The sequence below is a fragment of the Cydia splendana genome, chromosome 24, assembly GCF_910591565.1.
Source record: "Cydia splendana chromosome 24, ilCydSple1.2, whole genome shotgun sequence".
NCBI classification, from domain to species: domain Eukaryota; kingdom Metazoa; phylum Arthropoda; class Insecta; order Lepidoptera; family Tortricidae; genus Cydia; species Cydia splendana.
In genome coordinates, this window is record NC_085983.1 from 3619367 (window position 1) to 3638839 (window position 19473).

At 39.0% G+C, this 19473-nt stretch overlaps 1 protein-coding gene across 1 annotated transcript in view; it reads left to right on the plus strand.

Moving 5' to 3' along the window:
• Nucleotides 1-5096: 5096 nt before the first annotated feature.
• The window catches only part of LOC134802334 (zinc finger protein 431-like), a 29209-nt gene continuing 14832 nt past the window's right edge, over nucleotides 5097-19473 (plus strand). Inside the window, exons 1-4 of the mRNA XM_063774942.1 lie at nucleotides 5097-5316; nucleotides 7278-7505; nucleotides 8765-10321; nucleotides 10658-10765. Of these exons, the coding sequence (XP_063631012.1) occupies nucleotides 5103-5316; nucleotides 7278-7505; nucleotides 8765-10321; nucleotides 10658-10765 (2107 nt within the window). The 5' untranslated portion in view covers nucleotides 5097-5102. The remainder of the gene's footprint in view (nucleotides 5317-7277; nucleotides 7506-8764; nucleotides 10322-10657; nucleotides 10766-19473) is intronic.

The window sequence follows — 19473 nt, forward strand, 5'->3', positions numbered from 1 at the left end:
CAGCATGTCTATACCAGTCGACACTTATAAACTACCTATAATCCAATGCAGGAAATGTGTCCGATTTGGCCATATGAAAGACCAATGCCGCTCAAATCCCAGGTGCTCACGTTGTGCGCAAAATCACGAGGCAATTGATTGTTCTGTACCGGATGCTGAGGTGTCCTGCCTTTTCTGTTCTGGCCCCCATGCAGCAACCGACCAAAGCTGTCCAGAATTTTCTCGCCAAAAATCAATAAAGTTAGTAATGGTAGAAGAAAACATAGGATATATCGAAGCTGCGAGACGATTCAGGCCAGTCAGAACATCATTTGCTGATATTTCTAAGATGAACCAGGCAAGCCAATCAAGCCCAAGGATTCTCTCCTCCCCTTCTCAAACTCCAGTCCAACTGTCATCAACTCAGAACGACAACACCATCGCCAACCAACAAAAGTCATACAGAAAAACTGTCCTCGTTCAAAGGCGACCCAAGCCTATCCTAGGTAAGTCATATGATGTAGAGGCACACAGGAATATCACTTTCACCCCTCGATCTTCTCAATCCAATGGATGTGCACTAGGACAACAGTCCTCAGAGACACCAAATGACAACCTAGGCTATGGAATTTCAATGATTATTGATGACCTCCTAAGCAGATTTGCAGATATATTACCGTACAATGCTCTAGAAGCCTTCCAGGCTCACATTTGTGCTACAATAAATAAAGCTATCCAAAACGGCCTCACACAGCCTGATTCAATGGAATGCTAGAAGTATTAAAAATAAGAAGCATGAAATTATTAATTTAATTAATTTATATAGCCCAGTTATTCTTGCCATCTCGGAGACATGGTTAGAGCCTCAATCCCGCTTTAGGGTAACAGGCTACTCCTGCCTCAGGGATGACCGGAACGACGGGCGTGCTGGCTGTGCTATTTTTGTTAAAAGAAATGTAACCTTTTCTCAACTTCCCCTCCCTCCCCATTCACCTGATTTTAACATTGTGGCAGTTCGCTGCCTTAACATATCTTTTACTTCTGTGTATATTCCTCACCCCAATCGAGAAATAATTAAAGAGCTTGATTCCATTCTGCTATCATTGCCAGCTCCTATTATCGTACAAGGAGACTTTAATTGCCGCCACCCCTTGTGGGGTTCAAGAGATTACGACGCGAATTCCCGGTACGTTTTGGATCTTATGGACAACGTTAACTTATGCATTCTAAATGACGGAACCCCAACGCGTAGAGTCTCGCCCATTCAAAATGCAAGTGTCCCTGACCTAACTATGGCATCACCGAGCTTAGTACAATCATTAGTGTGGTCAGTTTGTTCAAATTCTTTTGGGAGCGATCACCTTCCTATCTTAACTATCCTGCAAGATTCCTTTATGGCTCCAACGCCCCCTCAGACACCACTTCTTAAATATAGCACATGTCGAGCAGATTGGCCTAAGTTTAGATCTGAATTAGATCACTCCTTAACAAATACTCTCAGTGCAAGTGATACAGGTATTCTGGAAATGTATGACTCGTTTATTGAGGCAATTCTTTCAGCGGCTGATAACTCTATCCCTTTGAAAAATTCAGCTCGTAACAAAATACCTTCTCCAGCATGGTGGGATGCCGAATGCTCTGCTTCGGTAAAGGAGCGTAAACAGGCAGAGTCTCTTTTTGCTCAAGATCTTTCCCTAGATAATTATCTTAATTTCAAGCGCGTTTCTGCCAAAACTAGGAGATTCCTTAGCAAAAAGAAATTTCAAGGCTGGCGTACTTTTTGTGAGTCCCTGTCCCCAAGAACTCCTTCCACATTGATATGGAAAAAGATTAAAGCTTTTCGACACTCTCAAACCAACAATAATGTCAGTACTAATGAATGTATGTGGCTTGAAGATTTTATATCTAGGATGGCTCCACCGTATGTCCCAAGTCGGGAAGGCATTGGTGGGTACTGCTCAGTTTCAGCTCCATCTGAGAGAATGAATGAGGCTTTTTCTTTTGATGAGCTTTGCTGCGCGATTGATCACCTCAGGGACTCCGCTCCGGGTTGTGACGGTATCCCATACTCCTTTTTGGTACAAAGCTCGCAATCCATAAAAAGAAAATTTTTAGAAATACTTAATAATATTTTTTTAACGGGAAATATTCCAGATAGCTGGAAAACCCAGATTGTAATACCAATTCTAAAACCCGGAAAAGATCCAGCTAATCCAAATTCATATAGACCCATCGCCTTGTCATCAGTGATAGCAAAAATAATGGAACATCTGATTAAAAATAGACTGGAGTGGATTGCAGAAAATAAAAATATGATATCGAAAACCCAGTTTGGATTTAGAAAGGGAATGGGTACTACGGACAGCCTCAGCGTTCTCACCTCAGACATTCGTCTGTCGCTGACTCAGGGCAAGCACGTTATCGGTGTGTTTTTGGATGTCACGGCTGCATACGATAATGTAGATCTTCCTATACTCAGGCAGAAACTGCTTAATCTGAGTATCCCTGTGAGGATCGTCAACATCATATGTAATATGTATATGGGCCGGTCTATTCTTGTACGAGCAAATGGGAAGGTGTCAGCGGCAAATCTTGTGTGGAAGGGTCTCCCCCAGGGCTCAGTACTGAGCCCTCTTCTCTATAGTCTTTACACTTCAGATCTAGATACCTCCGTTAATTGTTTTTGCCAAATTTTGCAGTATGCGGATGACATTGTCCTCTATGCTTCTTCTAAAGTATTTTCAGACACTGAGCAATCCATAAATTCTGCTCTTTTCTACCTAAGCACGTGGTTATCTGATCACGGCCTTTCATTGTCAGCGGAAAAAAGCAGTGCGGTTATATTTACTAGAAAACGTTATGTGCCGGAAGTGAATATCTTGATCGAGGAAGAAAATGTCAGGATAGCAGACGAGGTAAAATTTTTAGGCATTATTCTTGATACCAAGCTTCTGGGCGTAAGCCATCTTCGTTACTTGTGTCATAAAGTGGAAAAAAATATTAATATCATTCGTTGTTTGTCCGGCGTAAGGTGGGGTTCACACCCATATTGCCAGAAACTTTTATATAATGCAATTATTAGGAGTCATTTCGATTACGGCAGCATTATCCTTGAACCCTGCAACAAGAAAGCATTAAGTAGATTGGACCGTATACAAGCAAGATGTCTTAGAATAATTGTGGGTGCTATGAGGTCTTCTCCGACAATTGCCCTTCAGGTCGAATGCTTGGACCCTCCTTACTCTTTGCGAAGACAGTTCTTAGCGGACAGGTTTTTATTCAAGACGCTCCAAACAGCGTCCCACCCACTTCTCCCAATTTTGGAATCCTTACAACAACTTGTAGATACCTCTCGTTACTGGGCTCATAAAAGTTCTCCTTTATTGGTTAACAGTTATAAAAAGTATTTAGAGTTACCGGCTCGAATTTTTCAAAATTACAAAAACCCTCTTTTCGAAACAAGTTATGATAGTCTTATATATCAGCCAAATGTCATTTTTAGTTTAGGCATATACAAAGATCAAATAGGAGCAGATAGTATCTTTAACACAGTAATGTTCAATCAATATCCAGATCATTTGGCTATTTTTACGGATGCGTCCAAATTAAATAACAACGGTCCAGTAGGGTCTGCAGTGTGGATTCCCAAATATAAAATTATTTTGAGCTTTAAACTCCCTCCTGGTAATTCGGTATTTTCCGGAGAAGCAGTCGCATTGTTGGAGGCCGTGTCTTACATTTACTCCCACCACCTTAATAAATCCATTATTTTAACTGATTCGTTGAGTTGCTTGCAAGATATAGTTAAAAGGCCTTTTCATGCTAAAGAAAACTTCAGCATTACTTTAAAAATCAAAGACCTGCTTTACAAATGTCATTTGGAGAATATTCAGGTAATGTTGGCGTGGATTCCAAGTCATAGCGGAATAACAGGTAATGAGATAGCCGACCAATGCGCTAAAGAGGCAATAACAATTGGCAACCACATGTATGACCGATGCTTCCCTCGCGACATTAAGGCCCAAGCTCTGATCCACTTGCGAGATGCCTGGAACACCCGATGGCAAACTACTCAACTACAGATTGCTAAACATTTTCGCAGTATCCAACCAAATATTCTCCATAAACCGTGGTTCTCTGGTACACGAAAGTCAATGCCGAAGAACATTACATCAACGATCATTCGCCTTCGACTGGGCCACGTTTGCACCCCCGTTCGCTTAAAAAAGATGCGTGTTCGAGACCACTCTCTATGTGAATGTGGTCTGGCGGAGGGTACTCTCGAACACGTATTTTGGGATTGTAATCGTCTCGTTACCCCCTTATATGACATCCTCCCCCCTAAAATTCCTCGTCCGGTTAACATTAATTTCCTCCTTACATTAGTTACCTCCCCTTTTGTGAACGTCTTAGCTAAACACATAAAAAACAATAACTTGTATTTGTAGTAGTTAGTTTTAATAATGTATGTTTGTTTTGTCCTGGTTGTAGGTAGATCTACATTCGATTCTCATCTGAATGAACTGCGTCGTGGATATTCACCGGCCAATTGTCTTCATAAAGCACGTGCCTTCCTAAACCTTGACGTTGGCGGAATCATCGACAATATCGATGGAGCCATAACACCCAAAGATTGATTGATTGAATAATATACTCGGTATTTGTATAATGTGATGTACTACTTGGAGCTTAGCTTTTGGAGCTATATCCTTTAAATAATCTGATTACACTTATTACATTTTGTACGGATTTCAAATAATATCGTATTTGAACAATGATCCTAATCCTACCTCTGTTTACTTTAAAGTAGGCAAAGTAGCTGTTCATAGTTGACGATGGAGTCGTCTGCTGTCGTCGCTGAGAGTGTCTGCGTGAAGGCTGAGCCCTGTGAGGATGTGTGTATAAAAGAAGAGACCACGTTCGAGAGAGTGTCTGTGAAAGCTGAGCCCTGTGAGGATGTGTGTATAAAAGAAGAGACCACGTACGAGAGAGTGTCTGTGAAAGCTGAGCCCTGTGAGGATGTGTGTATAAAAGAAGAGACCACGTTCGAGGGAGTGTCTGTGAAAGCTGAGCCCTGTGAGGATGTGTGTATAAAAGAAGAGACCACGTACGAGAGAGTGTCTATGAAAGCTGAGCCCTGTGAGGATGTGTGTATAAAAGAAGAGACCACGTTCGAGGGAGTGTCTGTGAAAGCGCAGCCTTTGGACGATGTGTGTGTAAAAGGCGAGTCGCCCGGCGTGAGCGCGGCGGAGGCGCTGTACACCGATCACGTCAAGAAAGATGAGCTCGTGCTCGTCCCCGTGCTAGTGGAGCGGCGCGGCGTGCGACAAACAACAGGTCAGTTCACTGACTACACTGCACTGCACTTCCTACCTTTTGTAATGCAAACTTCTTGACAACTTAATACTCATTTATTCCAAAACTAAATTCATACTAATATTATAAAGGCGAAAGTGTGTCTGTCTGTCTGTCCTGTTACCTCTTCACGCTAAAGCCGCTGAACCAATTTAGTTGAAATTTGGTATAGAGGTAGTTTGAGTCCCGGGGAAGGACATAGGATAGTTTTTTTGTCAGAAATCATCCCTGAAGAGAGTGCAAAGGGGGGTGGAATTGAAAGAGAATTGCCTAATAATTGAAGTAAGCAACGCGCAAATTGAAAGATTGCTATTAGCATTATCCAGGCGCTATACCTACTTTAGCTGCTGTCACTAATTCCACGCAGACGAAGTCATGGGCAAAAGTTAGTTTACTATATATGGGGCTGTGGAAAAATCTTAACGGCGCGAAGTAGCCGACAGAACAGCGACATCTATTGTGAAATTGGGCAACAATAAAAACTAAACATGACTACATTCAACACAGTTCTGCGTTCTAACTAACCATGAATTTCATGACGCTGTAAAATCATTAGGCCACAGGAAATAGTAAATATGCATTAGAACAGGCAAAGAGAATAGATAGTATAGAGAGTTACTGTCATAGTAAATTTTGCAGTCACAGTAAATTTACTGCCATCTATCGACACACAATTAAAACTAAAAAATGAAAATGTATAAAAATATCAAAAAATTTATATATATATAGGGATAAACGACTTATTTATTATTAATATATGATTTTGACCCATGTTCTTTCACTGATTATGTGTTAAAATTGTTAAATTAAATATCAAATGGTGTTGTCAAAGCCATCTAGCCTAGCATAGGCCAAAGGTGTGGCGCCATCTATCCGAGAATGACATTTTCTTGATTCCCGAGGCACGTTTTTTCCTTAGACTTTATTCATCTTATATGGAGTTACATATGTCTTTGGAACAGGGGATCCCAATGTGCACAGCAGCGCCCTAGGGCAGATAATAAAGAGGGGTTCGTTGAGACTATAGTCACAATTACCGATTATCATGGCTGTTGGCAAGGCTTCAACACATCAAAGTAAAAAATATTGTTCAGAAAGTGAATTTGTAAAAGTTACATTGTTTGTGTTGTGTTATTCTTAGTTATAGTACTTATAGTATATACCTAGGTATAGTAGGGTGTTTCATTTTTCCGAATTTTCGATTTCGATCTGAATTTGCTCGAATTCTTGTTCTAACTGATAAAAAAATATTATACGTTAAAAAAAATTAAAATCGTTCAACATTTAGAGGTTGCACAACATCAACAAAGATTTTTCAAATAACCAACGACTCTACATCGGAGGGTAGAAAATGGTTTAAGCGGCTACCATCAAATCAGAGAGTAGTGTGATACTGAACCTTCTACATATATATAAATTTTAAAATTAGTAGTAAACTTGGATTTTGGTTACTCGATAAATGTTCTAATTAAGATTTTTCAGTTTTTCCACCTGTTTCCAAAGGAAAAGTGCTTTTATCGTGTTTTAGACGCAAAATTCAGTTTTCTCATTCGATTTTAGTATCAGTTCATTATATTTTGTCATTTTAGAACATAGTTCATTTTCACGCAATGTATGGGGTTCTCACTTACCTTTTCAACTTGTGCAACCTCTAAACTTTATTCGATTCTTTTGAAAATTGAAATAGATAGTTTTTAGTGTGGGGAGGCTCCATTGGTGAGCAAAGTCAGGAAAAATATTACAACTTTTTTTTCTCCATACAAAAGTGAATCACCCTAACTGGTATAGTAGGTAATTATCTCTTAACGTTAATAGCCTGCATACACTATCGCATTAGGAAACTGTAAACATAGCTGTAAGATTTATTAAATAAATAAAAATAAATAAATCAATTTTATTGTGTAAAAATAAACATATGTAATTGTTGCTGAGGGTGGTTTCAGCTTTCAACCTGGGGGTAGGAGTGAAGCAGTCATGTGAGACTGTCCCCGGGAGGCCCCTTCTGAGGGACTGTTGTGTGAGGCTGGAGCGTCTAGTTGTGGACACCCTGCACACTACTCGGAGCAGAGACCGGGCCGGCCGGAGACAAGGTAGCACTCTACATCAGGAAGCTGATGTAGAGTGCAGATACAGAAACACCACCGTTGAGAATGTTAAAGGAAACTATCAAGGTGAGTGATTATTCTTTTTTTCGGGCGAAATACACTGATTTATATTCATAGTTTACGCAGGTACACTGTAAGTACATTATAAATACATACATTTTGCTTGAAATCATGCAAGATTTCATAGGTCCAACCGCCAACCTGACGTCAGTTTGGCGGGTGGACCCTAGTTTGAGCATAGCTCGTTTTAGGGACGAATAAACTGATTTTTATTAAAGGTTTACTGAAGTACACTGAATGGCGTTGTAGTTTTTCTGCCGTGTAGCCATTTTGCGAGGTAGTTGTTCACTCCTGGACCCCACCCCATCCTCACGTCAGAATGGCGGGTGGACCTTTTTTGTTAAATATCTCGTTTCCGGGAGAAGTACACTGGATTAAAGGTACACTAAGGTACACCGAAAGTACAATATGTTTAAAAATATTTCGTTCAAATTCGCTGAGGTTCACCCGCCATCCTGACGCTCACGATAATTGTCTGTTACTTTTCTGAAATTCAGTTTGTTAGTATAAAAAGTAGCCAAGACAAATGAGTGTATAAAGCCGCGTCTCAATATCGCCGTTTAGTGCCGTTTAATTTAATTACAGTACGACACTTTTCATTATCCATGTCTGCGGCCGCGCGAGCGAACTGAAATATATACACATCTGCCCCAACTGCGCGCGAACGCGAACACTGCTTTGCCGCGCGCCGCGCGTCCAAAAACCGACAATAAATGGTTCGTCGCGCGGCACGTTCGAGCGCGTCAATGATCGAGTTGGCTCGCGCGGCAGCCCAGTATCCATTGTACGCGGCTGCCGCGCGAGCCAATGCTCGATAGTTAGCCGCGCAATATCGAGACGCGGCTTTATATTATCTGAAAAACGTGATACATATTTAATCTAGTAAAATAAATCATTTTTTCACATCACCTATTCGCAAAAGGGATTTTTCTTCCTCGCTAGGAGGGATCAGTGTGGCGTTTTTTTTTCCCTACTAGGAGGGATCAAAGTTGTATTTTTCTGTTCTAGGACACGATTTCTTCTTTCTTGCATACTATTTTTAATAATACATATTTTGGAACATAACAATTTCCTCATAGTTGATGTGAAAAGCAGTATGTGTCACACGGTATCAAAATTATTTCGTCTTGGACGTTAACACTTGAATCCCTCATTACACTCAGGATTCTACTTTAGAATCCATCGCTTCATTCAGGATTCAATGTACGCCCTTGACGGAAATATATCATTATGATCCCTTGCAACACAAACTACTATTGTTGCAGGGCAAACTCCTCAGATGAAACCAACTGGTAGACCTGAAATATACCAATGTACCCACTGTGAATATGCAACAGCTAGACAAATATTGTTAATCAGGCATTTGAAAAAACATACTAATGCGAAACTATACAAGTGTGGACACTGTAGTTATGCTAGCAGCATTAGAGGTAATTTGAAGGTTCATCTAAGAACACACACTGGCGATAAGCCTTACAAATGTGACCAGTGTAGTTATGCTAGCAGCTGTAGAAGTAATTTGGAGGTTCATCTAAGAACACACACTGGCGACAAGCCTTACAAATGTGACCGGTGTAGTTATGCTAGCAGCTGTAGAGGTCATTTGAAGGTTCATCTAAGAAAACACACTGGTGAAAAACCTTACAAATGCGATTACTGTGGTTATGCTAGCAGCTATAAAAATTCTTTGAAGGTTCATCTAACTAATCACACTGGCGACAAGCCTTACAAATGTGACCAGTGTAGTTACGCTAACAGCAATAAAGGTCTTTTGAAAGTTCATCTAAGAAAACACACTGGTGAAAAACCTTACAAATGCAAGCAGTGTAGTTATGCATGTGCAAAAAAAGCAATATTTAATGTTCATGTAAGAACACACACTGGCGACAAGCCTCACAAATGCCACCTGTGTAGTTATGCTAGCAGTAATAAAGGTAATTTGCAAGTTCATCTAAGAAAACACACTGGTGAAAAACCTTACAAATGTGAGCTATGTAGTTATGCTAGCAGCCAGAAAGGTCTCTTGAAAGTTCATCTAAGAACACACACTGGCGACAAGCCTTACAAATTTGATCAGTGTAGTTATGCCAGCAGATATAAAAGTGATTTGAAGGTTCATCTAAGAAAACAAGCTGATGAAAAACCTTACAAATGCAACCAGTGTAGTTATGCTAGCAGCCTTAAAAGTCATTTGAAGGCTCATCTAAAAAGACACACTAGTGAAAAACTTTACGAATGTGACCAGTGTAGTTTTGTTAGTACCCACAAAGGAAATTTGAATGCTCATGTAAGAACACACACTGGCGACAAGCCTTACAAATGTGAGCAGTGTGGTTATGCTAGCCGTACTAAAGGTAATTTGAAGGCTCATCTAAGTAGAGTCCATTTAAAGAAACACACTGGAGAGAAACAATACAAATGTGGTCACTGCAACTATGCTAGTGATGACAAAGATGCTGTACGAAAACATGAAATTATACACGATGATGAAAAGCGTCACACTGGAGAGAAACAATACAAATGTGGTCACTGCAGCTATGCTAATGATGACAATGATGCTGAACGAAAACATGAAATTATACACGATGATGAAAAGCGTCACACTGGAGAGAAACAATACAAATGTGGTCACTGCAGCTATGCTAGTGATGACAAAGACGCTGTACGAAAACATGAAATGATACATGATGATGAAAAGCGTCACAAATGTGGCCAGTGTAATTATGCTACTATTTATAAAATAAATTTACTGGTCCATAAGTGGAAACATTCTGATGAGATACTTCACAAGAGACGCACGGATCTCGAAGGGCAGCACAAAGGTTAGAATACTTTTATTTATTTAAACTTTATTGCACAAAAGAAAACTTATCGTACAAAAGGCGGGCTTAATGCCAAAAGCATTCTCTACCAGTCAACCTTAAGGCGAAGCAGAGATATTATAGAAGGTATAATCATATGTCTTGGCATCCTGCAGCTGTAAACGTAGGTATACCTAGTATTTGTTTGAGTAAATAATATGTGCTAGTATATTTGATTTTGTTATTGTATAGATTTACATACCATCTCAATTATTTTGACAAGTATCAGCCAATTCCGACTGCGGGCAACAGAAAGTGATTTAAACTCATACAAAAATATCACCTTTCTGTCAATAGAGTTAATGTATGCTGGAGCAGCGGCCAGCAGCAGGCGGCCCTCGCACGCCGCGCACGGCGACGCGCGTGACGCCGCGCACGACCACACTTACAGTGCCGCTCCACCAGGTTAGTGCCGCCGCTCCTCCAGGCTAGTGCCGCCGCTCCTCCAGGCTAGTGACGCCGCGCACGACCATACTTACGCGCGGCTACTGTGTGCGCCGGCGTCGGGGCCCAGCGCCGCTCCTCCAGGTTAGTGACGCCGCTCTTCCAGGCTAGTGACGCCGCGCACGACCACATTTACGCGCAGCTACAGTTCACGCCGGCGCCGGGGCCAGTGCCGGTCCTCCAGATTAGTGACGCCGCGCACGACCAGGGCGATAAATAAGGTATTTTCTCTACTAGTCAAATCAGTTACTTTTTTAGAACTGTCAAAACGATTTGCTGATATGGAATTTACATGAAACATTACATCGTGACGTCACGGTCAACTCACCTACTATTTATATTTCTATCCGATTTATTAAATATAACTTGTGTTTTAAAATAACTCCTACTTATGTTTTTCTAATAATTATCTGGTGCTTTATTTCATGCATGGTGTAAAATTATTTATTTTAAATACGGTATAATACCCTATTATCACCATATGTACTGTAAAACAACTCTACATTTCTTGTTTTCAAGATAAAAAATTCAAAATCATCTTTATTCAAGTATAACTAGCAATATATCATCTTAAGCAAATTAGCATAGCAGTATATATGGATATTATTATTATTATCATTCTTTAAACATATTAGAACATACATAGAATTATTATAGGTACAAAATACAAATCAAATTTAATAATAGGGATTTCGCAATAAGATCATTAAACATTAAAATAAGATAGTATAAAGAAAATAAAAAGGTACGTAGTCTAAAATCTTTCAGAACATATTCTAATAGTCAATAAAACCACGGACTAGTCTACTAGGACGAGCAATCGCCATATTGAGTAGCGTACCCCGGAAGAAAACATTATTTTTGTATTAAACTTAGATGGCGTTTGTCATTCAGCGGGCTGTAGGTTGTGTAGTGTATTCCGCAAGAGGTCGCTGCCACTAGAAGAGTTGTAGACGTTGTAGTTGTTAGGTGTAGTTCTTAGTTTTTCTTATACGAGCGGATAGATGGCGCAAAGAAAGCCTTTGATAAAGTTAACTGGAGAAAAATGATGAGCATCTTGAAAGCAGTAGGAGTAGACTATAGAGACAGAAGAATAATTTACCAACTTTACAAGGAGCAGGAGGCGTTGATGGAAGTGGGAGAGGAAATGGGGAATGCAAGGATTAGGCAAGGAGTGCGACAGGGGTGTCCACTTTCACCTTTAATATTTAATATATACATAGAATACGCCATACGAAAAATTGTTGAAACAGACATGGGAGGGGTAAAATTCAATGGGGAGAAAATACATTTTATACGATTTGCAGACGACATCGCAGCATTTGCAGAAACTTCAGCTCAACTAGAACATCTAATGTCAACAATGGACACAGTGTTTAACGAATTAGGCTTAAAGATAAACATAAAGAAAACGAAAACTCTTACAACTTCAAAACGCAAAACTAGTCATCCACCAATAGTTCTAAACAACACCCCAATTCAACAGGTTGAAAGTTTTAAATATTTAGGCAGCTTAATTACCAGGGACTCCAGGTGCACACCAGACATCGTTGCAAGGATTGCTATGGCAAAAAAAGCATACAACCAGAAGAAGCAACTATTGAAATCCCGTTTATCATGTAGAAGCAAGAAGCTACTGATTAAGGTGTACATCTGGAGTATAGCCCTATATGGAAGTGAAACGTGGACAATGAACCTAAGAGATAGAAAGAGAATGGAAGCATTTGAAATGTGGTGCTGGAGGCGTATGGAAGGCATTAGTTGGAAAGACAAGATAACGAATGAGGAGGTGCTAAGAAGAGTGAATGAAAGGAGAGCTATCCTGGACACCATCGCAAATAGACGCGGAAAAATGATTGGACACTTAATACGACACGACCACTTCTTTAAAACTATCCTGGAGGGGCGGATAGGACACAAGCGGGGAAGAGGAAAACCCAGACGCAGCTTTTTGGAGCAAGTGAAAGAAAAAGTGGGGGTCGTGTCGTATCAAAAAGTCAAAGAGCTGGCGCAGGATAGGGAAAGCTGGAAGATACTCCACCGACAAGAGAATAACTCTTAAGTTGATGATGATGAGATGGCGCAATAATTTGTATACTACCGCATCATTTGCGTTTCTATGTGTGAACAGCGCATCTGTACACGTGTCATTGTGTGAGTTAGTTGCTTTGCTTTGCAGTAAACATTCGATGTTTTAGATAAAAATGGTCTTCACTTCACAGCAAGATGTGTTATTGTTAATCGTGTAAACACTAGCAGAAGTAGTGACTGCAAATTTTATAGATTTCCAAAAGTAGTGTGGAAACAAGAACAGCGCAACCGGAGTATAGTAACACTAGTCATTATTGATTGTACAGAGTTTCCTATAGAAGTACCATCAAGTGTTGATAATCGTGTGTATTGCTACTCACTCTATAAAAAGTGCTTATTAGTATTACTCCAGGAGGCTTCATTTCGTTCAAGTCAAAAGTAAGTGGTGAAAGAAAAAGTGTCTCCCAAATAACGGTAGTCAGGATTAGTCGACTACTTAGAAAATGGGGATATTGTATTGGCTGATAAGGGATTTCCGGCAATAAAGAAGGTAATTGATGAAAGTGGAAAAGAAAGTGCTATTATTATGCCACATTTTCTCCAGAATAAAGGTGAATTTACAAGGGAAGAGACCGATGCAACTTATAAAATAGCTCGAGTCAGAATTCATGCCGAAAGAATAATGCAGCACTTATATATACCTGTAAATTTATTTTATCATATTGATGATATATTACATGTTTGTTGTGTACTGGTAAACCTGCAACCACCTATATTTTCAAACAAATAAAACAACAGTTATTTTTTACAATATTTACATTATTTAAAAAGCTATTAAAACATTTTTAATTTAAATTTGTTTTTATTTCACACATAAAACCTGTAAATGTTATGTGACTTTTCATGTCTGAAGGACCCTTATGCACATGGAGCATAAGGAACCACAAACATTGACCGCCACATATTTATAACATGGGCCTGTGGACCTATGAAAATGTGTCAGTCAGGTTAGGGTTTAATATGACCAGTTTCTTATTGCTATGTCGAGGTATAATGTCGATATAATGGCGATCAACGAGACATGGCTGCGCGCTGGCGAGGAAGGCCGCGCGCCCGCGCCCCCCGGCTACCGTCTGCGCCACATCCCGCGCCCTGCGGGCGTACATACGCGTGGCGGGGGAGTTGGATTCTATATCCGCAACGGAGTTACTGCGCGTGTCATTTCTCACCCGCCAGCACAATCAGTAGAACAAATGTGGTTAAACATCAGCATCAATGGTACTAAGTTCGCGATTGGCACCGCCTACCGACCGCCTTGGCTCAACCCTGACTTATTTTTTGATGCCCTGACCGAAAGCATTGCTTCCATTGGTGGGATCGACAACTTGATATTACTGGGCGACTTTAATATCAATATTTTGGACGTCCAAGATGCTAGCTCTAAGAAAATGTCAGAGTTTTTAAACTATATGAATCTTACACAACATGTAGCTCAGCCAACTCACTTCACGGATCACAGTGAAACATTAATTGATGTTATCTGTTCCAACATGCGCGTAAGCAATATGAACGTAAATTATATTCCGACTCTAAGTAGCCATGCGTTCCTCACGTGTGAAATACACGTAAAGAAACAACGAATTCCTCGCAGACTTTTGACTTACAGACCACTCAAGGATATAGTACAGGATAATTTAAATAGTGACATACATTCGTTGGGGTTGCATAATCTTTTGACTGGAAATGTGAATGACATGGTCAAGCAATTTAACCATGGCTTACTCATGTTATTCAACATTCATGCACCTCTCAGACGGACATACGTAAAAGACTGCTCGTACCCTTGGATCACATACACCATTAAGGAAATGATGAAAACACGCGATGAAGCTTATTCCAGATATAGACTGACCAAACTTGACTCTCATAAAACGTACTATAAAGAGCTAAAAAATATAGTCAACGCAGCATTGCAAAATGAAAAAACCGCCTATTTCAATCACAATATCAATATTATAAAAAATCCCCGCAAGCTATGGAAAAACATTAAACAAAACGTGGCTAACTTTAAGAATACTGATTATCAATTACCTAAATCTCTTTGTAATGCTGCTAAAATAAACGAACACTTTTTGAAGCTCCCAATCACTAACGGCATTAGCATATCGAATCTGACATTCTTTGAATTTCACAAATTTGGCAATAATATTTTTAAATTAGAGCCCGTTAATGAATTAACAATATTTAATATAATTAAAAAAATTGGCACCAATGCACAGGGCAACGACGGACTCAACATAAATATGATATCAACGACTCTTCCAACAACACTATCTACAATAACTGCCATAGTCAACAAATCTCTAGAGACTGGAATATTCCCTGACGAGTGGAAAGTGGCGGTTGTGAAACCCATTCCAAAAACCCCAAATCCAAATGAATTCAAAGAACTTCGCCCAATCAGCATACTTCCAGTGTTATCAAAAGTACTGGAAAAAATTGTTTGCGTTCAAATGTCGGCGTTTCTTGAGGCAAATAACATCCTGCCAAAAAAACAGTCCGGTTTCAGAAAGCTTCGCAGCACTACCACTGCGCTTTTAGATGTGGTCGATGATGTCCTAGCTGCACAAGACGCTGGTGAGGCAACAATACTGGTGTTACTTGACTTCTCTCGCGCATTTGACACGATTGACACGACTTTACTTTTATCTAAATTAGCCTTCTATGGTTTTGACACACTGGCTCTGAAATGGTTTCATAGTTACCTTACTAATCTTACGCAGTATGTCAAAATTTGTCATGAGGATGGCACTGAGTTACTCTCAAGCACATTACCGGTCACTAGAGGTGTTCCACAGGGTTCGATTCTAGGACCTATCCTATTTAGTCTGTATAGTGCAGATGTAATTAGTAACATACAAAATTGTAAGTATCACATATACGCGGATGACACTCAATTATATATATCTTTCAAAGCAAGTGACACAAGCATAGCTGTAAATAAACTTAACGATGATTTATCCAGCATAGTCAACTGGTGTCACCAGAATAATTTACAGTTAAACTCCTCTAAATCTAAATTTATGCTGTTGGGTACAAAAAAACAGATTGAAATAGTTACAAGACATAACCCACAAATTACAATCAATGGATCTCATTTAGAGAGAGTTGTAGAGGCTCGTAATTTAGGTCTGTTAATGGATGAGTCTCTGAGATTTGAGAAACATATCTCGGAAACAATGCGCAACTGTTTTTATCGTCTCAAGGTTCTGTACAAAGTCCGTGAGTGTCTCTCCGTTGACATGCGCATTAAGTTATGTGAGGCGCTCATACTGTCAAAACTTAATTACGCAGATGTAGTCATCTGTGAACGCTTACTATATCGCACTAAGAAAATGCTGCAACGAATTCAAAATGCTTGTGCCCGTTTCTGCTTTCCCATCCCTCGACGTGCTCACGTCACTCCTTTTTTAAATCAATACAACCTAATGAATATGGCCTCCCGTAGATCTCTCCATTTTGCGACCTTACTTTTTGGAATTATAAAAAATAGAGAACCATCATACCTTTATGACAAAATAAACTTTTCCCAACGTGCTATGAGACACGCAACACGACTTACACACCGCACAACACACTGCACGGCTGCCTTCCGTGGCAGCTTCCGTTTTGCTGCCACAAAGTGCTGGAACGACTTGCCACCACCAGTACGAAATTGTTTATCAATCGCCTCTTTTAAAGTAAAACTCCAGAACTTTCTGCTAGATAAACAAAAATTGTAGCACTTAGGCAACCGTGCCAACAAATAAACATCACACATACTCATACACACACACACACATACATACACATACGCGCCCGACAAAAGAAGATACATAGATATGTATAAAATCAATAGCCTTATAATTATTATTTATTCATTGTTGAATTCCTTTGTTTTGGTTCTGCCACCATATACCTAGTTTTAGTTTTAGCTTTAGTCTTTTACCAGGCCTCACTGAAAATCAGCGTCACGTTGTGTGTCCTAGGATACACAACGTGACAAAAAGCTGAGTGGGGACCTTTTGGCACAAATATTTATGTAATTGAATCTTAGTTTTGTGTTATTTCATCTTGTGTTATTAATTATTATTTGTGCTAATAAACATTTCTTATTCTTATTCTTATTCTTATTCACTGGACTGATCAACATTTTCATAAGTCTAATGTACAGTTGAATTGAAAGGCGAATACAACAAACATGGAACAAGTACTGGAGCCTAAAAGGTATATTTAAAAGTAACATGCCAATAGCCATTAAAACTAAAGTCCTAAACTCAAGTGTCTTGCCATGTATGACATACGGAAGCCAAACTTGGAAATTCACGGCAAAAGCTCAAAGAAAAATCATTACATGTCAACGGGCGCTAGAAAGAAGCATGCTCAATATAAGAAAAATAGATAAAATAAGACACTCAAAAATAAGAGAAAAAACAGGAGCAACAGATGCCTTGAGCTATGCAAAAAGACTAAAATGGAAGTGGGCAGGCCACACAGCAAGGCTTACAGATAAGAGATGGACATTAATAGTCACCAAATGGAGAGGTCCACTTGGCAAAAGAGGCCGGGGCAGACCACAAATGCGTTGGGAGGAAGACTTAAAAAGAACAGCCGGCACAGAGTGGATGGCGACAGCACAAGACAGGGACAAATGGGCAGCAATGGAGGAGGCCTTTACCCACTAGGGATTCATTAGTAACAACACATATTATAAGTCATAGTTTTATTTTAAATTTTTTTATGTAAACACGTTACAATGAATAAAGGGCTTTTTTATTTTTATTTTTTATAATGTACAGTCAAGTTCATAAATGTGTGTACATTTTTTCACCATATTACAATGGATAAAGATAAAGAAATTTATACATATTTATGAACTCGACTGTACATACCATTTGTCATATATTTCTTTATTTCAGTCACATGCATAAACTTACAGCTAAGGATGCCAAAACGCTTATGCGATAGGGACAATACATACATCAGAATCAAACATAGTCTAAAGATTCAAACATTAAAACAAAACAAAAACAATCAAATAAGGTCAGGTTAATATTTAGGTATGCTAGGATTCTAAGATATTAAAATGTTGAGTTCCTTACTTACAGCTAGGTATGTGTATTGCTAATTTTAACAAAGTGTGATACTGCAATATTCGGCTACTTTACTATACTTACATATAAAAAAAAAACAGTAATAAACATTTTGAGTTAACAACATTTAAACATATAAATTATTATTTTTAACTAAACTTAATTAATCAGTATGCTTCATGCCTGTATGACAATGATGCTAACTGTACTTATTGAGATCAGTAGTACCTTACCTTTTATTACATATTTTAAAAGTTAATTACCTAACATTGTATTGATTATATTTTTACCTGTAAAACTATGCTTTGGCTGGTTTTTCTCACTCAAAGTTTGGTTTGTTCTTGTAGAATACAAGAGCGGTATATAATGAGCGAAGTAAAATTCTTCACTTTTTAGAATTGCTGCTTTAATAAAGTCTTCGTCTCTGTCTGCTCTTACTATACAATACAACTACCTTTTGGTGAATATATAAAGAAATCACACATATAATAGTCATACCAGTGTCATACACTTGCACTTGAATTTGGGTATAATATAATATGGTTTGCTTCTTTTTAGTTCTGGTTGATCATTCACAAACTGCAAATATTACACTAATTATATTGTTGTTTATCAAAATCTACAATAGGTTGGTTTTTACAAGATACAGGACTTCTACTAACATTCTGACACATTCATTGCATATGTATAACAACACCGTCTACACTAGTGCACAACCAAGGCTGATCTTTGCGAACAATCACTCTGACACAAGAAATTCTTAGTCTCCTCGCCGAGTTCCACTCTTGACACATTGATTGTTCTATTGTGTCACTACATAATTTAAAAATTTCTTTATCTGCCAACACAACATTTGCTTCATAAAAGTTTTTTAATGTTTTTTCTATAACTAGACTAACTTCACTTTGGTACACATCAAACTCTTTTCTAAAAATACTAAAGTTTTCAAGACATGTAACACAATCTTCTTTTTGAATATTAATATCAGTGTGTTCTACTAAATTTTGGATAACTTTGCTAACGGAAATTTCAATATCTTCTGTACAATTTATTTCAGCAGCTTCCAGTAAGTACACGTTTTAAGGCACAATCTTCCTTTAAATCTGAGACATCGAACTGAAAAGCTTCACACTTGTGTTTCTTTGATGTAGGATACATTTGGTGGAAGTATCTCCCTTTGGAATACTTTTCGTTCGTAAATTGTGGGACACTTGGCTTGCCCCATTTTTGTTCCTGGCTGGTTTTAGTGGTGGTGATTGATGTAGTAAATTAGTGCTGCAATGTGCTTGCATTTGCCACTTTTGTAATAAACACAATCGCATGTTACACTAGTAACATGACAATTGATATTAAGAATGGCTTGACGAACCACTCGGGCTTTGATTATGTAGCTCCTGGCCTGGCGCCTTGCCAAATGTCTTGCACCTCCAGTACGTGCCCAGCTAACACCAAATTTTTGCCCTTATTCATTGTCTCGAGCTGGAAGACAATTTCATGGGTTATGGC